The following is a 25699-nucleotide window of genomic DNA, read 5'->3' on the forward strand; positions in this document are numbered from 1 at the left end:
CAAAACGGCATTTTTTAATTTGTTGTTAATGCAAAAAATACATTAAAAAATATATGTTGTTAAACTGTATTATATTTTTAATGCAGTTTTGTATTAAAAATGTATGTTTTAATTTTTAAATTTTTAATGCAAAAAATACATGTTAAACTGTATTATCATGATGAATTAAAGTGAATATCATTGTAAAAAAATTGTGGCATGTATGATAATTATATTATCTTATATTTTTCAATTTTATTATTAAATTTTTAATACAAAAAATATATGTTCTTAATAATTGAGTTATAGCCATGTTTGGAGCTTGCATTTTTTATAGCCATTTTTGTAATTGAGATGTACCACTATTTGTGATCATTTCAATTGAGTTGGGATTGTGCCCACTATATCATCGTCAATTTTATTTGTGGCATTGTGAATGACTATATCATTGTAAATGTTTTTTGTGTCAAATATACATGTAGTGGCATTATGGATGACTATATTATTGTAATTTTTTTCTTGATTCTAAGTGTGACTTATACAGACTTTTTTTTATCTATAATGTTGCATAAATATATTTTTTTTCTTAGTATGAACTAATTCATGTTTTTCGAAATGAAGATTTGTGACAAGTCCATATGCATTGGCATTATGAATTATTATACCATTGTAAATATATTTTTTATTGATACTATATCAATGTAAATCTTTTGTTCTATATGTAGTGGCTGATATAGTCTATTTGTATCTATAATGTTGCATAAATAAATTATTTTTCCCAGTCGGAACTAAAATATTTTTGTAAATAGAAATATTTTGCATTAACAACAAATATAACTTCATGAACTACCCTTACATATTATCACTACACATGGTGATTATTTTTCATATTGAACTGTCAAGTTAATTTTTAACTTTTTACATATTAAAACAATTGAACCATGACAAGATCTACGAAAGACCCTGCATGGCAACATCGGATCACACTTAATCCTAACAAAAAAGACAAAATTATTTGTAATTACTGTCAAAGAGTGATAAGTAGTGGGGTACATAGGTTCAAGCAACACTTGGTAGGGGTTAAGAGAGATGTTTCTGCGTGCAATAGTGTCCTTAATAACGTAAGAAAGCAGATGACGGAATTTTTCAAGGCTACCAAAGGTAAAAAAATTACAAAGCAATAAATGGATGAGGAGATAGCTAGTTTATATACGTCATCAAGCGGGAATGATCTAGAAGAGTAATGTAATAATGACTTGGAGATGGCCACAAGAATGAGTTTACAGGAAACATACCAAAGGGAACGCGCGTTTAGAATGCATGGTGGTTATAACATGGGCATGCATGGTGGGCCTAGCTCAGACATGCATGGTGGGCCTAGCTCAGATATGCATGGTGGGCCCAGCTCGAACATATATGGCCCGGCCAGCTCAAATATGTATGGAGGGGTTGGTGGCAATATGTATCAAGAGGAATCAGACGTTGAATAAATTGTTTCTAGCTTATCTAAGAGTGTCAATATTGCAAGGTCATGGTCATATAGACTCATTTCTCTCAAAGCCTAAGTCAGAACAGATGACCCTCAAAGGCATGGTGAAAGGTACCAAAAACATGTTGAGCAGATATGTTGGTAAATAGTTCTATGATAAAAGGGTCCCTTTTGATGCAACCAATAGCTCATATTTTCCACCTATGGTCAACACAATTCAGAGAGCCAGGCCCAGGTTAAAACCCCCAACAGCATATGAGCTCAGTGGGTCAATATTGGATGAAGAGGTGGAGGAAGTCAGAAAGTGGATTAAATAATATAAACAGAGTTGGCCAAGAACATACATTACTCTCATGAGTGATGGTTGGTTGAATAAAGTTAGCAAAAATGAGTTTTTACACTTCTTGGCCTATTCCTCAAAAGGTACAGCTTTTTTTGTCTAGCAAAGACGTATCAAGGATGAAGTAGGATGCAAACTTCTTCGTATGACTATCTGATCAGATAGTGGAGGAGGTGGGAGATAAGCATGTAGTCCAGTTTATTACGGACAATGAGCGTGCATGTGTTTCTACGGGCAGCAAGTTGATGGATAAGAGAAAGCATCTAGTATAGACCCCGTGTGCTGCACACAGCATCGATCTTATGTTATAGGAGATCGGTGATATCAAAATTATGAATGAGACTCTACAGGAAGCAAGGTTGGTGTCAAGATTTATATATAACTATTCTAAAATTTTATTTTTGTTTAGAGAACAATTTAGGAAAAAAAAGATAATCAGGTCTGCTATAACTCGCTTTGCGACAATTACTTGGCTGTGGACTCTATTCGGGACTCTGAATGTGCATTAAATAGATTGTTTACCAGTGAAGAGTGATTAAATGACCGCCTCTCGAAGTCCAGTATCGGGCTAAAAGTGGAGGCATAATCTCAAATAGGAAGTTCTGGTCTCGATGTTCCAATATCGTAGAGGTCACTACTCATTTGGTCACGGTGTTAAGAATGGTGGATGCTGACAAGAAAGCTACTATGGGCCTCCTTTATGAAGGTATCGAGAGGGTCAAATCAGCTATTGGGGAGAAGTGTAGTTTTGCTAGTAAAGTGATCGAGATTATAGAAAGAAGGTGGAACACCAAATTTGGACGTCTAATTCATTATGCAGGTAAATATATATTTATATAATTGGAATGTTCATTCTAAATTATTTTTTTATGAAATTTTAAATGACATTTCTCTATATATATATTTTCTAGATTACTACTTCAACCCAAAATTTTTCTATTTGACACCTGAACATCCCCACAAGATTATGGAAGGGGTCAGATACATTATTGTCATGTTGGAGAGAAGTCATCGAAACCAGGTAGCAACAATACAAGAGGTATTATTTAATATTTGGGTAAGAACTTGATTGAGTTGTTATATTTGTAAGGAATAATGCACTAAAACGAAATATTTTGTTTTAGCATGCTATGTATAGGGATGTTATTGGATCCTTCGGAACTAGACTTGTCAGGAATTCTCGAACTAAGATAGATCCAAGTTATCCCCTAACTAATATTTTGTTCATTCATATATTTAATCTTATGAATTGTTCTTGCCCTTTCAATGCTTTTTGCATTTTAATCCAGCTGAATGGTGGGAGATATATGGAACTGATGCACTGCACCTAAAGAGAATAGCAATCAAGGTGCTCTCCTAGACATGTTCTGCTACTGGCTGTGAGCGAAACTGGAGTACGTTCTAATAGTTGCACACTACTAGGAGGAATCGACTCGCTTTGAAGGAGCTTCATAAACTAGTCTACGTTCATTACAACTTAAATCTCCGAGAGTGACAAATAAGAATGAAGCTTGAAGACTATGAGCCGATAGACTTGGACACAATATTTGTCACATATACAGCAGAACAATGTGTAGTAGAAGAAGAGGAGCCAGTGTTATACAAGAGAGCGTTCCTTGAGGCTATCGGTGAGGAAGATCTTGAATAAGGTGATGAGCAGCATGAAAGATGAAGCAGCCCGCCAACATATCCACAATTCGTCGGAGATGTGACATTGCACCTAATGAGGGAGAGTGGGAAGGGGGTCTAAGAGAAAATGAGAGAGATGATGATTTTGAGGCCACCCAATTTCAGCCAAATTATTCATATATCGAGTCCCAACAACAAGAGGGTAGGGATGGTCACGATAGTGTAGGTGAGCATGAAGGATAAACAAGCTTCGAGGATTTTGGATTAGGACCACAACAAAATACTAATACTCAAGGATTTGTGTATAGTCAGGTGCCCACTAATTTGCATGATTCGTTTTTAGAACGAGCCAATAAATTGTCACGCGCATTCAATCAATGGCACTAGCGTGACCAAGATGAAGGACGACATCGTCTGTCATTTTATTTTTAGATCGTATGTTACGAATTGTATGATTTATTGTTGTCCATGTATGATGATATACTTAATCCATAATACTTCTATGTTTATCCTTTTGTGTGATGTAAATTAAATGGTAAATAGTAGTTCATGCAGGGAAAGAACATATCAATATTTGCATATTCATGCAAAGAAATGAAAATTCATAATGGAGTACCCTCATTTCTTATTGAATTCCTAAAAAACAACATTTATAATGAATTTTAATAATTTTAATAATTTTTTCAGATTTTTTTTAAGATTTAAGCCGATCGATTCAGCCGATTTCCGATCCGGATAGCCGATTCGTCGATCCGGATGGGTTTTTTAGATGCCCGATCCGGGTCACCGAACCTCTTTTTAAACCTCTTGTTGTAAGTATTTGTGACCACCTTGTATCAAAGGTAAATGGTATCATTCTATACAATCCCATATGTAAATGTGATATCTTATATTTCGTTTAGATGATTAAGTCACTAAAACACATAAAGAAGATAAATACCATAATTTGGATAACTAACAAAAAAAAAAAAAAAAAAAAGGGATGATGTTAAACGTCACATTCTTTTAACTTGAAAGGAATGATTGGCTTCTCACGGACCCAAGGTTTATTTGGGTAAGATTTTATAAATTGGGGCGTCTTCTTTTTCCTAAATAAGTATGGTACGTGAACATTTGTAGGGCTCACAGAAGTCCCTCAGTGGTCCAGATTAAACCTAGTGACAGAATAATTTTATTTTTATTTGTTGATTTTTATATTTATCTAAAATTTTGAGCTATGGATGCACTTATAAGATGTATTAAATAAAAGTAGTTAAAAAATATTTGAACAAAAAAAATAATTAAAATACCACTTGAACATTTTACCATTGGATGTGAAATTATATAGTTGCAATTATTTCATTGACAATCTTAAAAAACCCATCCGGATGGATGCACTTAAAGCTTGGACCATCGCCCTACTAACAAAAGAAAACTATAAAAAAAAAAATCAAAATCAAAATTTACATTTACGGATGGATAATTTTGAAAAAAAAAAAATAAGTTGATCGAACTTATTTTGTAAGTTCCACCTATATAAAGAGCATCTTGTACTTTACCGTTGGTACGTAAATCACTCAAAACAAATTGATCTTCTAGTGGTTGCATGTACTTGTGCATCATTCCATCGCCTACTTTGAACGGGAAACTTACCCTAAAATTAATTTTTAGTTGATCAAGCCCATCTTTACTAGCAATTGTAACACCTATTGGTGGAACGTACACACATGGTCCCTAGCGTCCAATTGGTTTTTAAATTTTTACTCGTGTCCTTCCCCTAAAAATCTTGAGATTTTCTTAATAAAAAAGTTTATATAGAGTCGATGCTCTAAACAATCAAATTAAAGCCCCTATCAAAATTTTCACTAAAAGAGGCTATTTTGATGCTCAAGTATTCTCAAATTTATCATCTCGACATCAAGATGAATGAACATGAGAGAAAAAATAGATTTCAAAATTTGAAAACAGTACATCTTGTAACACATTTTTGGATCATCAATTTTCGAGATTTTCATAATTTTCAAGTTTTCATACATATATTTGATCTACAGTATTTTTTAAGCTTTAAATTTTATAATTAAATATGATAATATATTTTAAGGCTATCACAAAGATTTCCAGTATTTAAACCACATTTCTAGATACTATTTGAAGGTACACTTTACTTTAATTGTTTAGAGCCTTTGGCTCTATACAAACCGCACCCTTTTCTTAAAGCATCTACAAGATCGTAAATGCCCATTGCCTTATGAGGTTGTCATTTTACACCAATGTTGTCAGGTTCACTTCAGAGTTTAATTATGATTTGTTTAAACAGTGAAGCAATTCGGTATTTCAGTTAATTCGAAAGAAGATTTCAAGTTTTTTTTTTTTTTAAATAATATGTATATAATTTTATAAAATTTTAAAAATAAAAATAATAAATCTAATAATAAATAACGTTGTTACATAATAAAAAAGCATCAAAATATAATATCGAGTTATATTGAAATAACATATAACATCCGGTGACTTAATATTGGTAGGCCTTTTGGAAAAACCTTATCGAAATTTTCAAACCGCTATTCAATATATTGTCTGAGTTTCAAGTCAACTCATACCCATTTTGTTCTATAGTTGTAAACAGTCTGTCATTCCATATGCGTACAAAGTTAATTATGGTCAAGACTTAAATTATTACTTTTCAAAAAAACACATGTCAACATCATATGCATCATTTGTCAAAGGAAAAAGTTTTGTATAAGGATGCAACCTTATAATATAGAGCTATTGATGCCCGTCAAAAATCCTTCGAAAAGTGTAGTTTTAATGTTGAAAAAGCCTTTGATTGATCATCTCGACATCGTGATATATGATCATGAAAAATAAAAAAAAATTTAAATCTAAAAAATAGTACATTTTACAACATATTATCTACACCGTCCATTTTCAAAACCTTCGTATGTTTATCGAAATACTTGATTTTAACCATTCTTAAAATTTAAAATTTTATAATTAGATATAAAAAAAGATTTTGAAATAATCTTAATAACATTTTACATCAAAATTATATACTATGATAAAATTTGAAGGTACACCGTACCTCTACAGCTAAAGATGCATCCGTATGCTAACTGCACCCTTTGCCAAAACACCAAATTTCGGTAAAACCGAAACGAACTGAATTTAATAACATTATTTTACACACCGGGCTTGAAAAACATCAGCCTCGGGTCCAAGTACATGGACATTGGGTTTGAAAAACATCAGCCCCGGGTCCAAGGACATGGACAATGGGTTTGAAAAACATCAGCCTCGGGTCCAAGTACATGGACATCCCATTGGGTCCCCTCGATCAGGATAAGATACAAATTAATACCGGCACACTTACTATCGTGGTCGAACGTGATTACCTTATGGTCACCCAAGCTGCCTCAAATAAGGGATCTTATACGGATAAGATACCCTTTTTTATGCATACTTCTCCAAAAAAAAAGTCCCCTTTTCTTAATGCCTTAGGAAGCTTCTTTCACGGGGAGAAAGTTCTTGAAAATACCACATTAAAATGCAAAAAATGAAAGCACGAAAATAAAATAAAAAAAAAAACTTAGTCCTTTTTGCTGATCTTCCATAGAGGATCAAGATGCAAAAACAAAAAAAACATAGAAAATCAAAAAAAAACTTGCCATTTTTGCTGATCCTCTATCAAGCAAGATGCAAAAAAGGAAAGCATGAAAAAAAAAAAAAAAAAAAACTATCATTTTTTCCTATCCTCCACTTAACATCAAGATGCAAAAAAAATAAGGCATAAAAAATCAAAGAAAAACTTGCTATTTTTGTTAATCTTCTACCGAGCATCAAGATGCCAAAAAAAACAAAGCATGAAAGCAAAAAAAAAAAAAAGAGTAATGATCCTATAGGACCATCCCCCACCCATGTGTGTAGGACCCAAAAGATCACAATTAAATTTGATACAGATTTTTAAAAAAAACTCAAGTCTCATATCTATGTGATAACCTTTTTAGGGATCTGTGCCAAATTTAATGGTAATCCATTGAGGTCCAACATACATGAGTGGGAGAGGTCCTATATGGTCATTTTTTAAAAAAAAACTTGCCATTTTTGCTGATCTTCTATCCAGCTAGCACAAATTCAAACCCGATGCAATGGCTCAAAAAACCTAAAAAAAAATATGCAACTTTGTGATCAATGCGAAATCTAAAACCAAAGATTCAGTTGGGAAGAGATCAATGCGAAATCTAAAACCAAAGATCCAATTGGGAAGATGCAATAGCCCAAAAAACCTACAAAAAATATCCAACTTTGTGATCAATGCGAAATGCAAAGCCAAAGATTCAGTTGGGAAGAGATCAACGCGAAATCTAAAACCAAAGAAATCAGGCCTAATTTTTGGCTAAACATCAATAAGTCTTCAACCCACTTTACAGAATAAGTAAGGTGTTCAAATCATCACAATTACCACTGGAAAAATCCTTTTGAATTTCATTATACTCATGTAACCCCTCAAATAAATTTTCTAAAAAATCCCCCAATTGTGTATGTTTAGATATAGCCTATTTTTGTAATTTTCCATTTGAGTGGCCTATGTTAAATGAAAACCATGGTTCTTTGATGTAGTTAAATTTAAGTACATGCCCTTGGTTGCTCAGTAGCCTCAAATCCCCCTTGATTTCACAGTACAGTAGAATGGCAAACCTAAAAGCCTTCATCTTCTTCTTCGTATTCCATCTCTCGCCCTTAGCCACTTCCTTGAAACTGACTATACAGGTTTCAAAAGGAATGAACACTCTGCAAACTTATATCGGCAACCCACCCAGGTATTTCTTATTGGTAATGGATACTGGAATGGATATCACTTGGGTCCAATGTACACCATGTGTAAATTGCATCACTTATATTGATGGTCGGTCCTTCGATCCCACCGGCTCGAGCTCTTACCGAAAAATCGATTGTGCAGAACCGACTTGCAGGTTGGTTACAGCCGATTGCTCAGGAACATGCGCATATTCTCAATACTACTTCGATAGCTCGTATTCGCATGGTGACTTTGGTACTGATAATTTCACCTTGGTCTCTGATACCGATCACCGGCCCCAATTTGGACCAATATATTTTGGTTGTGGCCGCGACAGCCATGTTTCATTTGATGGCCCATCCGGGGTGATCGGGCTTGGGAGAGGTCCTGAGTCACTTTTTAGCCAATTACGTTTATCAGTCGGCCCAAAGTTCTCCTACTGCCTTCCGCAACCTCAGTATCTCGGGTCGTTGGTCTTTGGACCGCACCCGAAGATGAATCAAAGCGCTGTTCAAACAATACCGATTCCTCGGTCTCAGGACTTCCCAAGTCAGTACATCCTAGAGCTCTGGGGCATCACCATCGGAAACATTCCCATCCTCACCTCTACCCCTACCCCTGGTGGAACTATTAAGCAAACTGACGAGCGAATGCTTATGGTCATCGACACCTTCTCCCCTCTTACTTATTTGCGGGCAGACATACATGCAAGATTGCTCCAAGGCCTGCGTGATACGATCGGCTCTAATTTTATAGAGGTTAGTGGCCACCTCCCCCTTTGTTACAATGTGACTGATGAGAGTGATATGGCCCGGTTTCCGTCTGTTACATTCTACTTCTCCGGTGGGGCGGCATGGAAGGTCGACCCTCAAAATATGTTTCCATGGGCGAGTCCTTATAAGTATTGCCTGGTTGTGGCGCCCGTTGATGGTTTGGGGATGTTCGGTAGTTGGGCACAAGTGGACAAGGCGGTGGAGTACGACGTTGACACAGAGCTCATTTCCTTTGCTCCCGCCGATTGCCAGGAGAACAGCGGCTTGCCTCCCGCCGATTACAAGGAGAACAGTCACTAGCCGCCCTCCTCCCTCCTCTTCTTCCACTTCTTCTTCTTCTTCTTCTTGTTCTTCTTCCTCGACACTAAATAAAGAGTGAACTTTACTTTGAAGGTGGGCGTTCTTCTTCTTCCTCGACATTAAATAAAGGGTGAGCTTTACTTTGAAGGTGAGCCTTCTTCTTCTCTTCTTCTTCTTCTTCCTCGACATTAAATAAAGGGTGAGCTTTACTGTGAAGGTGAGCATGTTTCTTCTCTTCTTCTTCTTCCTCGACATCATCTTCGTCTTCTTCTTGAGACATTATACAAAGGTGAGCTTCTTCTTCTTGAGACATTATATAAAGGTGAGCTTTATTTTGAAGGAGCGCTTTACTTTGATTATTTAGAACTTTGGCTCTATACAAACCGCACCCTATGTAAAAACCCTCAAGTTAGATTTCAAACAAAAAAAATTAATGTGTCAAAATAAACCCAACCACGAACCTCATCATTTACTTCATTTCGCTTATGAGTTTGGATGATTTTTTATGTGCTATTATACATTGGAGAAGCCCCACAGTATCGACTGCAAAATGCAATGTGGCATATAACAATGGAATCCATCTTTGAAAACCCCTAACCTCACAACTTTAGCATTCAAAATTCTCAAAATTTATCGATATTGACAAAAACCCAAAAAATAGGTCTCCTAGCGGCCTCCCTCTTGCCGGAATATGCTGCTGAAATCCCATTTTTGTGGCCAGAAATCCTATCTTAAACGGTTTTCGGGTTGACAGTTTAGAGACAGAGAGACAAAGTTCAGAGATTGAGAGAGAGAGAGAGCTATTTATTATACTCATAGCTAAAATATAAAGGTGAAACAGAACATATGAGACCAAAGACCTATTTGTTACTGCAATTGCCGGAAGCAAATGACAGTACGTCCTTCTCCAAGTCGTACTCCACTATCATATTGAAGTTACCATTGAAATTACCTTGGCCTATGTTCGGCACTATGGTCACACAAAACACGCCTTCATCTACCCCTACAAACAAATCCTCCAGACCAACTTTCCAGTCCGCATTACCAGAAAAGTTGAACGTAACATCTGGAACTCTGGCAAGATCATCCGGCCTTTCACTTCATAGCAAATGTCAAGTTTCCCTGTAGGGTCCCTTATATGAGGCAGTCTCATAGAATCTTGCTATTCATGGGTGACCATTGTTGGATTTGATGCTATCCAAAATCAAATATCATATTATGTGGGATTGAGATTGAAATTGATATCGATAAATTTCGTAAATGAGATAGAAATCCAATAAAATTAGAATTTTTTGATATATCTCTTTGGTTTTATTTATATATATATATATATATATATATATATATATATATATATGAAGTTTTATATTTTGTGTAGCTTCCTAACTTTTTATATATGGGATGAAAGTTGAGATAGCTTCTTATGGAGAGAAACATTGTGATGGAGAGAAAGTTGAGATAGCTTCTCATGTGAAATATTGTGATAGTGCTTCATGTTGACTCTTGACATGGTGTCTCATGTAGTTTCTTGGAAATTGAAAGGTTAGGCATCCTGTAGCTTCTTGGAGATTGAGAGGTAGATAAACGGTTCCATAGAGATTTGAGAGGTTTGTTTCTTATAGAGAAACAATTTCCATAAAGATTTTGGGTTGTTCCCCTTTTATTTGGAGGGAAAGTCAATTTCTCGTTCCTCACGTGTATGAAGGGAGAGTGGTTTGTGTAGGAAGGGAGAGTGGTTTATAAAGGTGTGCATAACTTGGTTATTTGTCAAGGTTTGTTAAAAATCTTTGGTGTAACTTTCATTGGTATAGTGGATTTCAGTTTGTCGTGCCCGTGAATGTAGCCCTCATCGGCGAACCACATAAATCTTTGTTTGTTGTGGTGGGTGAACCACAAAAATCTTTGTTTGTTGTGGTGTGTGTTTCTTTTTTTATTTCTCGTAATTTATTTAACAAAAATCAACCCATCGGGTTTAAAACTTCCACACACAAGTAACCGGGTTCAGAACTTCCACGCACAAGTAACCGAGTTCGACCAGGAAAGTAAGAATGCTATCGGTATCGATGAGCATCTTTTCCTGATAGAGGGGGACCGGTGGGATGTCAATGAACTCAGACCCAGCAGTAATCTTTTTCAAATTCACCATGTAGTATGGCCAATTGATAAGGGGAGTCGTCTTAATGTCAGCACTATGATTTTTTGGGAGTGTTCCTAAAGTTATCAGGCCGGATCCATTTCGAGGAAGGCAGTAAGAAAATTTATTCCCAATCCTGCAACATAATTGATTAAGAGTGCAGTTGGCACACGGATGCATCCGTAGCTGTAGAGGTAAGGTGCACCTGCAAATTTTATTATAGTACATAAATTTGATGTAAAATGTTCTTAGGATTATTTCAAAATTTATTTTTATATCTAATTATAAAATTTTAAATTTCAAAAATAGTTAAAATCAAATAGACCTATAAACATATGAAAATCTTGAAAATGGACTGTGTAGATAATATGTTGTAAAATGTACTATTTGTGAGACTTAAAATCTTTTTATTTTTCAAAGTCATACATCTGGTGTCGAGATGATCAATGGACTTTTGTCTGATGGATTTTTGAGGTGCATCCATAGCTCTACATTATAAGGTTGCAACCTTATATAAACTTTTTCTATTGATTAATGAGGGCTGCCGAGCCCTATTGAGCGAGCCAACCACCAAGCTCGGAACTTTCTCAGCGTTATCATGGCCGCATCCGAACAGGATTCCCTTAAATGAAGTTGAGAGATTAGATTAATTCAGCGTTTTAAAAAACGCCGAGTCGAACCGGACTCGCCCGGTTCGACTCGGAATTCGAGAAAAGAGACCGGATCGGTTTAAAAATCGGAAATCGTCCGGTTCTAGAGAGAACCGGACGATTCCGCACAGTGACTCGCCGATTCACTGTGCGGAATCGGCGAGTCCGTGAAGAACACGGGTTGCACAGTGTTCTTCACCGATTCTTTAAAATTTGTCATTTTTTTATCATTTTTCTTGTTTTTTTTGGCATGTGATCTGATTTGCAGGCTGTAAACAGCTTTATTCAGCTTTTTCAAGGATTAAATGGTGGAAAAATTGGTTGTTTTTGGATCACGAAAAATTCGGTGTTTAGGGTTTCCGCCTTTTCTGAAATTTCATGCCAAATAGGGCATGAATCTTTCAAAATTTGTAGGCATTTTGATCTTAAAGCTGTGAATTAAAACCTTTTGTTACTAATTTGTGATAATCGTTGAGAAAAACAAAGTGTTTTGGAGATTGAAGGCTTCGGTTCACAAAAACAGGTAAGAACTTTGGGTTTTTTTTTTTTCCGCCATTTGATTTATTTCAAGGCATATTTTGAACATAATGAGTTCAATAATTAGGGTTTTTAATCTTTATTGTGTCTAGTATGATTTAAAATTTTCAATTTTACGTAATCTGGTCAATTACAGCAAGAAATTTGATATGAACAGTGAGATGTCTGCGGAACCAAATTCCGCTGTTTTTTTTTTTTTCCGCCTTTTGATTTTGTTTTCATGATATATTAGAAATAATGTGTTAAAAGTTTAGGGTTTTGATTCCTTATATTGTTGTTTATCAGAAAATATACTCAATTGGATGTAATTTATTCACTTAGAGGTGAATTTTTGAGTTAAAATCGCTTATGTAAAACGACTCTGTGAAGAACAAATTCTTTTTTTTTTTTTCTTTTTTCTTTTTTTTTTTTCTTTTTTTTTTTTGTAGCCCATGATAGAATTTTTTGTAATCCATGATCGAATTTTTTGTAATCCATGATCGAAATGTTTGTTTTTTTTTCTTGTAATCCATGATCGAATTTTATTTTTTATTTTTTATTTTTGTAACCCATGATAGAATTTTTTGTAATCCATGATCGAATGTTTTGTAATCCATGATCGAAATGTTTGTTTTTTTTTGTAATCCATGATCAAATTTTTTGTTTTTTGTTTTTTATGTAACCCATGATAGAGTATTTTGTAATCTATGATTGAATTTTTTGTTATCCATGATGTAATTGTTTTTTTCTTTTTTTGTAATCCACGATCGAATTTTTTGTTTTTTTTTGTTTTTTTTTTTTGTAATCCATGATCGAATTTTATGTAATCCATGATCGAATTTTTTGTAATCCATGATAGAATTTTTTGTAATCCATGATCGACTTTTTTGTAATCCATGATCGAAATGTTTGTTTTTTTTACTTGTAATCCATGATCGAATTTTTTGTTTTTTTTTTTTTTTTGTAACCCATGATTGAATTTTTTGTAATCCATGATCGAATTGTTTTTTTTTTGTTCTTGTAATCCATGATCGAATTTTTTGTTTTTTTATGTTTTTTTTTTTTTTTTTGTAATCCATGATCGAATTTTATGTAATCCATGATCGAATTTTTTGTAATCCATGATCGAATTTTTTGTAATCCATGATCGAATTTTTAGAAAATTTGTGATTTTTTTTTTTTAATCCATGATCGAACTTTTTGAAAATTTGTTAATTTTTTTTTTTAATCCAAGATCGAATTTTTTGAAAATTTGCTGTACTTTTTTTTTTTATTTCTTTTTATCCATGATCGAATTTTTTGAAAAATGATGATTTTTCGAAAAGATGTGAAAATCGTGATAAAGTTTTGATTATCATGATGTATTAAACCCAAGTTTTAATTTTTATTGTTTGAGTTTGCTGTAATTTTTTTTTTTTTTTTCCATGATCGAATTTTTTGAAAAATGATGATTTTTCGAAAAGATGTGAAAATCGTGACAAGGTTTTAATTATCATGAGGTATTAAACCATATTTTAAATTTTTATTGTTAAAGTTTTTGTTGAAAAAATTGTATGTTGATGGATTATTTATGCAAAAAAATGCATGTTATTATATTTTCAATACAAAACTGTATTTTTTTTATCTGTTGTTCATGGATTTTTTAGTTGGAATGACTGATGTTAGCCGGCTCTTTGAAGAATTGCTTTTATTATTAATTTTTTAATGCAAAAAATGTATGTTCTTGATAATTGAGTTGTAGCCATGTTTGGAGCTTGCATTTTGTATTATTCTAAATGTTTGTAATTGATATGTACGAAAATATTATTGTCAAAAAAGGTATTTTGCAATAACAAATAACAACGAATATGACTACATGAACTACCGCAAAATATTATCACTACATATGGTGATTATTTTTCTTTTTGAACTGTCAGGTTAATTTAAACTTTTTACATCTTAAAACAGTTGAATCATGTCAAGATCTACAGAAGACCCTGCATGGCAACATGGGGTCAAACTTGATCCCAACAAGAAAGACAAAATTATTTGTAATTACTGTCAAAGAGTGATAAGTAGTGGGGTACATAGGTTCAAGCAACACTTGGCAAGGGAGAAGTTTCTGCATGCACTAGTGTCCCTAGTAATGTAAAAAAATGGATGGTGGCAATTCTTAATGCTAGCAAAGGTAAAAAAATTGCCAAACATAGGATGATTGAAGAGATAGCTAGTTTATATACACCAAGCAGGAATGATACAGAAAAGCAATATAATTATGACCTAGAAGAGCAATATAACAATGAGCTGGACATGGCCACAAGATTGAGTTTGCATGAACAATATCAGAGGGAATGTGGGTTTAGAATGCCTGGTGGGTCTAGCTCAGACATGCATGGTAGGCCTAGCTCCGATATGCATGGTGGGCCTAGTTCAGATATGCATGGCGGGTCCAGCTCGAGCATGTATGGCCGGCCCAGCTCAAATATGTATGGAGGGGTTGGTGGCAATATGTATCAAGGAGAATCAGTTGTTGAAGAAATTGTTTATAAGTTACCTAGGAGTGCCAGTATTGCAGGTCATGGTCGTAAAGACCCATTTCTCTCAAAGCCTAAGTCACAACAGATGCCCTAAAAGGCATGGTTAAAGGTACAAGAAACATGTTAGGGAGATATGTTTGTAAATGGTTCTACGATAAAGGGATTCCCTTTGATGCAGCCAATAGCCTATATTTTCCATCTATGGTTAGTACAATCTAGAGAGCCGGGCCCGGGGTAAAACCCCAGACAGCATATGAGCTCAGTGGGACAATATTAGATGAAGAGGTAGAGGAAGTTAAAAAGTGGATTGAAGAATATAAACAGAGTTGGCCAAGGACAGGAATTACTCTCATGAGTGATGGTTGGTTGAATAAAGTTAGCAAAAAGGAGTTTTTAAACTTCTTGGCCTATTCCCCAAAAGGTACAGCTTTTTTGTCTAGCAAAGACGTATCAGGGACGAAAAAGGATGCAAACTTCTACGTACGACTATATGATCAGATAGTGGAGGAGGTGGGAGATAAGCATGTAGTCCAGTTTATTACGGACAATGCGCGTGCATGTGTTTCTGCGGGCAGCAAGTTGATGGATAAGAGGAAGCATCTAGTATGGACCCCGTGTGCTGCACACAGCATCGATCTTATGTTAGAGGAAATCGGTGAGATCAAAATTGTGAAGGAGACTCTAGATGAAGCAAGGTTGGTGTCGAGATTTATATACAACCACTCTAAAATATTATTTCTGTTTAGAGAACACTCTAAGAAAAAAAAGATAATCAGGCCTGCCATAACCCGCTTTGCGATCGATTACTTAGCTGTGGACTCCATTCGACAATCTGAAGGTGCATTAAAGATATTGTTTACTTGTGAAGAGTGGTTAAATGACCGCCTCTCGAAGTCCAGTACCGGTATAAAAGTGGATAACATAATCTCAAATAGGCTGTTCTGGTCTCGATGTTCCAGTGTTGTAGAAGCCACTGCCCCTTTGGTCACGGTGTTAAGAATGGTGGATGCTGATAAGAAAGCTACCATGGGTATCCTTTATGAAGGTATTGAGAGGGCGAAATCAGCTATTGGGGAGAAGTGTAATTTTGCTAGCAAAGTGATCGAGATTATAGAAAAGAGGTGGAACACCAAATTTGGACGTCCAATTCATTATGCTGGTAAATATATATTTATATCATTACAATGTTTCAGTTTAAATCATTTTTTTATGAAATTGTAAATGACATTTTTCTACCTATATATTTTTTAGGTTACTACTTCAACCCAAAATTTTTCTATTTGACACCTGAACAACCCCACAAGATTATGGAAGGGGTCAGATACATTATTGTAAGGTTGGAGAGAAGCCATCGAAACCAAGTAGCAGCAATACAAGAGGTATTATTTAATGTTTGGGTAAGAACTTCATTGAGTTGTTATATTTGTGAGGAATAATGCCCTAAAACGTAATATATTTGTTTTAGCTTGCTATGTATAGGGATGCTATAGGATCCTTCGGAACTAGACTTGCCAGAAATTCTCGAACTATGATGGATTCAGGTTATCCCCTCGCTAATATTTTGTTTATTCATATATGTAATCTTATGAATTGTTCTTGCCCTTACAATGCTTTTTACATTTTAATCCAGCTGAATGGTAGGAGATATATGGTACTGATGCACCTCACCTAAAGAGGATAGCAATCAAGGTGCTCTCCCAGACATGTTCTGCTACTGGCTGTGAGCGCAACTGGAGTACGTTCCAATGGTTGCACACTACTAGGAGGAATCGACTCGCTTCTGAGAAGCTTCATAAACTAGTCTACGTTCATTATAATTTAAACCTCAGAGAGCGATAAATAAGAAGGAAGCTTGAAGACTATGGGCCGATAGACTTAGACACAATATTTGTCACAGACACAGCAGACCAATGGGTAGTAGAAGAGGAGGAGCCAGTGTTGCACAAGAGAGAGTTCCTTGAGGCTATCGGTGATGAAGATATTGAAGAAAGTGATGAGCAGCATGAAAGAGGAAGCAGCCAGCCAATGTATCCACAATATGTCGGTGATATTGCACCTAATGAGGGAGAGTGGGAAGGGGGTCTAAGAGAAAATGAGAGAGATGATGATTCTGAGGCCACCCTATCCCAGCCATATTATTCACATATCGAGTCCCAACAGCAACAGTGTAGGGATGAGCACGACAGTGCAGGTGAGCATGACGGATGGACAAGCTTCGGGGATTTTGGATTGGAAACACAACAAAACACTAACACTCAGGGATTTGGGAATAGTCAGACGCCCTCTAATATCGATGATTCGTTTTTAGATCGAATCAATGAATTGTCAAACGAATTCAATCAATGGCACCAGCGTGACCAAGAAGAACAACAACGTCGTCTATCATTTTATTTTTAGATCGTATGTTACTAATTTTATGCTTTATTGTAATCCATGTATGTTGATATACTTATTCCATGATAATTCTATGTTTATCCTTTTGTGTGATGTAAATTAAATGTTGAATGGCGGTTCATGCAGGGAAAGAACATATCAATATTCGAATATTCATTCAAAAACATGAAAATTCTTAATGGAGTACCCTCATTTTTTATTGAATTCCCAAAAAACAATATTTATAATGAATTTTAATAATTTTTTCGGATTTTTTTGAAGCTTTATTCTGACCGATTCACCCGATTCCCGATCCGTATCGTCGATTCGCCGATCCGGATCGGTTTTTTAAAAGCCCGATCCGGGTCACCGATCCGGTTTTTAAACCATTGGATTAATTATAATGCCGTTAGCATTGGCGCTTGCCACCTCAAAGGTAACGGTTTCATAGACCAATGTTCCAGATATTGAGGAGGGGACGGGTGATACCCTCACCAATCTCGGAAATAATAGCATTTCCCCTTGCAACGCGTTGCCCAAGCCTTACATACACGTCGTATAAATCATCCTTCTTAAAGATTATATAACTGACCGTTCAAATATTTTTTGAATATAATTATTATTTCTAATTTTTAAATTATACTTTTTTTTTTATATTCATCATCTTTATATTAAAAATTATATATTCTCTAAAAATTAAGATCAAATTATATATATATATATATATATATATATATATATATATATATATATATATATATATATATATATATCAAAACCTATATTTCTACAATATGCGGGTTGGTTGCATAGAAACCGTGTGTATATATGTATATATTCCTCTCAACATGTATGTGTATATAGGTGTGTGTGGTATCCTAAATGTAGTATGGCTTTACTAAATACATTAACGGGGACATATAAATTGTATGCGTAGTGCTCATGTTGTTTCCGTTTGTACATTTAATAAAGGAAAATTGTTTCATGTAGGCCCGACCGCATGACTACATACGTATACAGTCCAAAAAATTAAGTCTTAAAAACAGCCTCAAAAATAGATTTATTAAGATACCCGCATTTCTACATATGCAGGCTAGCCTCATAGAAATGTTAGCAAAAATTATAAATACCCCCCAAATTAAACTTTCTAGACATCCTTATTGTAAATGTTAAGGAATATTATAAATAGCCCCCAAATTAAACTTTCTAGACATCTTTCCCTCCAAACCTTTTTGTATCTCACCCTAAACCCTAATACTATTTTTACTTATATTTACCTCCAAATCAAAAAGTCAATAACTTAGATAAAAGAATGATTTTTTATTGAGTTACCTTTCTTCTAACTCTACTTATTATTTTGAAATATATGATTGTTTTGATATCTATATATTGGAGAATATATTGCTTGTATTTTTTTCCGTATACTTTTTTTAAGGAAACATGTTGGTGAAATTTTTGATGGAATGTTTCCTTAAAATAAAATTTTGATGGAATTTTTTGTTAAATCAATATTCTTAATTTACACTGTCTTTAATGTGCTTATCTCGAAACCAAAACTCAACGATATTAAATTTATGAAGAAATAAATTTTTGGAGAAGTTTTTTTCAAAAAAAAAAAATTCCATTAAAAGGGACAATTATATTCCTCATCAAGTTAATAATGAAACGATTGTATTCCTTGTCAAGTTAATTTTTGCTTAAACTGCAATTATATTCATTACTCATTACTGGAGCCATGTTCGTCTCATAACGAACTTAATAGAGCTGTTTCAAATTAACAAACCATGTGAAAAGGATAATGGAATTGGTTACATTAATGAATAACATTGGTACAAGAAAAAGTTACGCGGTTTGTTACTCTCTATTCCTGTCCACTAAAGGGGCCATTTGGGTACCTGGAAATTTATTACGTGATAATAGATTACAAAGAAATATGACATTTTCACTGTTTGGGTACAGTTAATTATAAGGAAATTAAAAGATATTATGTGAGATTTTCCCAACAATGAATAAATCCGTGCGTGATACATGAGATTTCCCAAAAATCAAGAAATCCGCCCCGATGAAAAATCTATTACTACGGGTATTTTTAAGAAAGGAAATATTACATTTTTCTTAATAATAAGTAACTTGAAGGAGATTACGTGAGATTTCCCCAAAAATCAGGAAATTGAAAGAGATTAAGCTCGTGCCCTTATCTAAAGGCATCAGCTGTTATATAAAAACAAAAATAATAATAATAAAAAATCTGTAATCAATGATAATTTACATAACACATTCATAATATAAAATTTCACACAACATAATGTGATCCCCCAAGCTCGTCCCTCATCTGAAGGCATGAGTGTCATATAAAAACAAAATTAATAAAAATAAAAATCACTCTTTTTTAAACTCGTCCCCTCATCTGAAGGAATCAGTGTCATATAAAAACAAAAAAAAATTTAAATAAAAATCAATAATCAATGATAAATTACACGACACAATCATAAGAAAAAATTTCACACAACATAATCCTAATAAGATATTACTAAAATCTCAAGTGAATAACATATCTCTTTAATCTTCTCTAATACCTCAAAATTTTATACTGCAATTACCACACCTTCTAGTTTACTAATCAAACTTCTTCCCATTTTTTAACTCGTACCCTACCAATTTTGAATTTAGTATCATAAATTTATTGTTTATTTGAAATTATATAGTGAAACATTTGAAAGACTTCTATACAAAATAAATAAAAATAGCGCTTATCATAATAAAATCATGTTATTCCAATCATATTGTTCTGATGACTTATCATGTTGAAACCAATGTCATGTTAGAAAACATGTGAATGCATATAAGTGCCAAAGGCACTTAAAATAAGTAGAAAATAGTGTCATAACTGTAAAATGATACAAGTTATTATTAGAAAATCTTTTTGAAATGGTGATAATGTTATTATTAGAAATCTTTTTGGAATGGTGTGATGATGATTTTAATTCAATATTTTAATAAAATTTTGTGACAAAAAAAGAAAGAAATGATAATTCGGCATTATAGTGGAATTTTGTGACAAAAAAGAAATGATACTTTATAGGCACATGCTGGTAAATGGTTAGTAATGCATTTCTTATAGTCCTTCTATACATAGCCAAATAATAACAATGTATTTCCCAGGTTGCATCTAAATACCACCCAAACAGTAACAATCCATTTACAGGTAACGTGTTATGCAATAATGTATTACGTCAGTAATGTATTACGCCAGTAATATTATATTTCACAGACAATATATTTCCAGGTATCCAAACGACCCCTAAGATATCACTTAAGTTGTGCTCTCATGCTCAAGCATGATAAAACATGGCCTCAAGCCTAAGTCAAAACAGGAATGCTGTTTGAATCCAAAGGCCCGAGCTCATACCGAAAATTTCATATAGAACTCTAATTCCTTATATTATTTCATAGTAGACCTTCCTTCTTTTTTTCTTCCAAGCAGCATAAGGAAACCCTTAAAGATTTCACCGCACCCCCTCATCTTTTATCTCCCTATTTTATTGACTTTTGACCACAAAAATTAGCCTTAATAAATCTTTTATACCATTTCAACTCAAAATCATTTTAAACCTTCTTTTTCCCTTTTTACCCACAACTCAAAATCATTTTTAACCTTCTTTTTCCCTTTTTACCCATTAAAAAAGTTTTTGGGTACAGTGAAATCTTTAGGGATTTTTTTATGCCGTTTGAAAGAAAAACGAAAAGAAGATCTACCATGAAATAATATGAGGAATTAGGGTTCTATACAAAAATTTTCTAAAATTAATTGTGTAAAACCCATTTACAAGTTTGTTAATGCCGATTGCTTGGGAACCTGCCTATGCATCACTACTCCGATAGCTCGTACTTGAAAAGTGAAGTTTTCACTACCAACACCCTTCAAAATTCGTGCTATCGAAGTAGTATTGCGTATGAGCGCACGTTCCCAAGCAACCGGCATTAACCAACTTGCAAATCTGTTATGCACCAATCGATTTTTCAGTGCGAGCTCCAGCCGTTGGGTTCGAAAAGCGTGCTCATCCTATTAGCGAAGCAATTTACACAGGGCTTGCATTGGACCGAGTTGAGATCTGTTCCAGTATCCATGACCCATAAGAACAACTTCAGTTGAAGTCTGTATAGGCAGTTTCAAGGAAGTGGCTAAGGACGAGAGGTAGAATACGAAGAAGTTCAAGGCTTGCCATGCTTTTGTGAAAACATGGGGGCTTGAGGCAAAAGTAGGTCTTGAGGGTTTGTTTGTAGAGGGAGATGAAGGTTTGCTTTGTAATATAGATAAAAAAAATTTGGGTTGATTGAAATTTTTATTTTTAGATCTATGAGTTTATATTTATTTTTATCTTATTAGGGTCAATGGTTAAAAATAGGATTTTTAGGTTAATTTGATAAAGTATGTTTTTTAAGTTAGTTTTTTTAAAAAAAAATGTATAAATCATTTTATTTTTCTAGAAGTGTTTATAGAATGAAACCCCGTACCTATTAGGAAAAGATTAATAGATTAGCGCTTGACGATTTGCAATACTACATCCTAGGCTCAATTCCTACCAAGCGTAGGAGCCCTATACCCACTTACTCACCCAACAAAAAAAAACTCTTGTATGTCATAACCTTGAATACTGGGCCGATAGCGCTACCTTAGACTGTCCAAATTTTACAGCGGATATGTCAAATTAATTGGTTTTTTGTCCCAAAAAATGGATAACTAAGGGTCATGAAATTAAAAGTTGATTACATTTCTAGTTTTCATAAGTTAAATAGAATTTGAGAAATTTTTGTTATTTTATTTTAAAAACTTTTTTTTTTTTTTTTTTTGAGAAATCAAACAGTTAATATAAGATCTATTTACTCTTTCAGATTCACTACGTTATGAATATGTTATCAACAATTGTTTCATGTGGGGTTGGACCGCATTTGTACAATATGTGGTCTAGAGGTATAAAGCATCCATTTGGATGCAAATAGGTGATCCATCAAAAAACAGTTGTAACTAACGGTCCAATTGTTTTCTTAATATAATTATTACTTTTAGTTTTTAAATTTTATTTATTTTTCATATTCATGATCTCCATGTTAAATATTATATATTCTCTAAAAATTATGATCAAATTATATTTAAAAATATATTTATTTCCAAGCCCGCATTTCTACGTTTGCGGGCTTGGCCGCATGCTAACCGCGTCCATATGTTATTTAAGATAAGGTATTTTCTCCTGGTCCAAATTTTACCATTTAAAAAAAATAATAATAATAATAATATATCTAACACAAAAGGGTCCTAATAAATAAGGTTTTCGTTCACATAAATGGTGATTTAAATTTTCAAAAATCTTTAGATTATTATTTTCTAATAGAAATTAGATTATTGAACTTTTTTTTAATTATAAACTTTTATAGTCTAAATATGTCAATTTAAAATAAGAAATTTGAGAAATATATTCAAGCAAGGTTTCAAAAAATCAGATGGCTGATTCGGATCGTCCATATGGATTTTCGATGTGGTTAGTCATAATGGAGATCTAGATCAGCGAATCGAAAATTAAAAAAAAGTAAGGCTGCTGAACCGGCCTGTTCACGGGTGAGCAGGCTGGTTCCTGATATTTAGCGTGACCAATTCAGCCCCAATAATTCCCATTTCAGATCAGGCAATCTGGATCCGGATCCCTGTTTTCTAAGCCTTGCGAGAGAAGGCAATGCAACCTTTATCTATTTATATAAGAGACTTATTAGAGTAGGAGGTGAAGCATTATAAAAGTATGATGATTGAAATCCTGAATGCACCATAGGGAGAATGGAGAATTTATGGCTGTTACCCGTGAAGGGGGTACAGTTTTCCTGCGAAGAGAAAAATATATCAAATCCCAACACCTTTGTTTGTTTGTTTGATTTATTTTCCAAGTTAACAAAGGTAAAGAAGAGCAAAGACAGTAAAAGTTTGTTTCTGTAAGAAACTAGAGAAACCAAACTGAAACCAGTAAAAATCACAATCAGTAGGACCAAAAGAAAGCAAGTTTCGTACTCCACAAACATGTCTCCTTGAATCAGAGCCCCAAAAACCGAACCATGAATATCAGGCAATATGCCCTGCAAAACGGCTCCTGGAGCCATCGGCACAAACAGAGTCCTCGGGCCGACTTTCCAATCACCATTGTTGCCGGAAAAGTGAAATGTGACAGCTGGAATTCTCTGGAAATCGAGATTGTTTTGCACTCTGTAACAAAGCTGGAGGTTGATACCGGAGACTACAACTTTTTGTAATCGAATTGCGCGATCTAGACTCTGAGAGAGCCTGTCATACGCAAGTCTGTGCAAGTAAGTGTACGCGGTGCCGGAATCGATTATAAGAGACCTCTGTTCATCCGTTGGATCAAAGCTTCCCTGTGGTATGCGTAGGCGCGTTATCCCTACAGTTATGTCCTGGAGATCCAAGATGTAATATATCGGATCGTTTGGCAAAAACAGAAGTGGAGTGGACTTAAGGTTTAGTACAGGCATATGGGCAGGTGTCCCAAAGACTAATGTGTTTGTGCCCTGTTCAGGCAAGCAGTATGAGAATTTGTGGTTGATGTTGTCACCCAATTGGTTAATAAGGGACAGGGACGAGCGGCCGACCCCCACTATCCCGGCCACTTCCCTCGCAAAAACTCCTTCATTTTCCTCACCGCACCCAAATGCTACATTTGGGACGGTGACAAAGGTGCCCTCATTGCTCGTCTCGAAAGTGAACGTCACCGTTGAGAAAACATCATATGAGGTCGAATGGTCTTCATAATCAGCGGCGTAATTGCATGTTTCTTCGCAATCACGATCGACAGTATCAAAGAGAGATGTGCAACACTCGACTTTTTGGTTGGTGTCGGAATTCAGTGGGTCAAAGAGTGGGGCCGACTGTGGGAAGCATATGGTACAACCCTCACACTGTGTCCATATAATGCTACTTGCAGTATCCATGATCATTCGGTACTCGATCTTTGGGGAGCCGATCCCGACTGTCATAGAATATTCACCGTTGAATGGTATCACTGTGGACTGGATGTTCGACCGTGAGAATCGTCCTGTAGATGATCTTCGATAAAGGGCCAATTCAAGTCTACGGTGAGGGGAGTTTGAGCGCTCATGCGATCATAGATTGTGGCATTGGGGTTGTAGAGAGGGGAGCCAGGCGAATCATAATGAGTGAGGTTTACCAGAAACCCGGCAATACATCCGGCCAAAGACGGACGGAATAGTGAAGAGGTGTATGTGGTAGACAGTATGAGAACAAGGACTCCCATGTTTACGCTTGTTTGGTAGGCACACTATTGAACCTCATGGCTGTGGTACTTATAAATGGTATTGCATGCACAAATTAATTACTGGTGAAATTGATACTTTCTGATCTTACATTTCGGGTTTGCATCCTTATCACTTCAAAGCTTATACTTGAATGTATGCTCAACTTCTCCATGCTTATGTTATTCATGGAGTCATGCAATTTATGTGACATATCTATAACAAGTATAGACAGACAAAATTAAGATGTTGTAAATATAAACTTGGGACCAATGGTTTAAAAAATGGATTGGTGACTCGGATTGGGCACCCAAAAAACCGATCCAGATCTGCGAATCGGCGATTTGGATCGGGAATCGGGTGAATCTGTCATAATAAAGCTTCAAAAAAATCCGAAAAAATTATTAAAATTCATTATAAATATTGTTTTTTAGTAATTCAATAAGAAATGAGGGTACTCCATTAAGAATTTTCATGTTTTTGCATGAATATGCGAATATTGATATGTTATTTCTCTGCATGAACTACTATTCAGCATTTAATTTACATCACACAAAGGATAAACATAGAATTATCATGGAATAAGTATATCAACATACATGGACTACAATAAAGCATAAAATTAGTAACATACGATCTAAAAATAAAATGATCGACGACGTTGTTGTTCTTCTTGGTCACGCTGGTGCCATTGATTGAATTCGTTTGACAATTCATTGATTCGATCTAAAAACGAATCATCGATATTAGCAGGCGTCTGACGGTTCCCAAATCCCTGAGTGTTAGTATTTTGTTGTGTTCCCAATCCAAAATCTCCGAAGCTTGTCCATCATTCATGCTCACCTGCAATGTCGTGCTCATCCCTACACTGTTGCTGTTGGGACTCGATATGTGAATAATATGGCTGGGATAGGGTGG

The 25699-nt window shown here is 34.8% G+C and overlaps 2 protein-coding genes across 2 annotated transcripts; one reads left to right on the forward strand and one right to left on the reverse strand.

Moving 5' to 3' along the window:
• Nucleotides 1-8078: 8078 nt before the first annotated feature.
• LOC18445226 (aspartic proteinase CDR1) lies at nt 8079-9484 on the forward strand. Its single transcript, XM_006855367.4, has one exon. The coding sequence runs from the start codon at nt 8103-8105 to the stop codon at nt 9282-9284; it is 1182 nt and encodes a 393-aa protein (XP_006855429.4). The 5' UTR covers nt 8079-8102; the 3' UTR covers nt 9285-9484.
• Nucleotides 9485-23408: 13924 nt separating this feature from the next.
• On the reverse strand, nt 23409-24460 carry LOC148783407 (aspartic proteinase nepenthesin-2-like). The gene is made up of 2 exons (XM_088859874.1): nt 23567-24460; nt 23409-23474 (listed from the first exon to the last, which is right to left on the reverse strand). Exons 1-2 carry the CDS (start codon nt 24458-24460, stop codon nt 23409-23411), a joined length of 960 nt encoding a protein of 319 aa, XP_088716000.1.
• Nucleotides 24461-25699: the final 1239 nt, after the last annotated feature.

The sequence above is a fragment of the Amborella trichopoda genome, chromosome 2, assembly GCF_054954075.1.
Source record: "Amborella trichopoda isolate Santa Cruz 75 chromosome 2, AtrichopodaSantaCruz75HAP2 v2.0, whole genome shotgun sequence".
Taxonomy (NCBI): Eukaryota; Viridiplantae; Streptophyta; class Magnoliopsida; order Amborellales; family Amborellaceae; genus Amborella; species Amborella trichopoda.

Coding starts and splice junctions, on each gene's coding strand:
- LOC148783407 (XM_088859874.1), bottom strand. CDS start 24,460: ATGGATACTGCAAGTAGCATTATATGGACACAGTGTGAGGGTTGTACC. Junction 23,475..23,566: donor TGCCTGATATTCATGGTTCG/GTTTTTGGGGCT, acceptor TACTGGTTTCAG/TTTGGTTTCTCTAGTTTCTT.
- LOC18445226 (XM_006855367.4), top strand. CDS start 8,103: ATGGCAAACCTAAAAGCCTTCATCTTCTTCTTCGTATTCCATCTCTCG.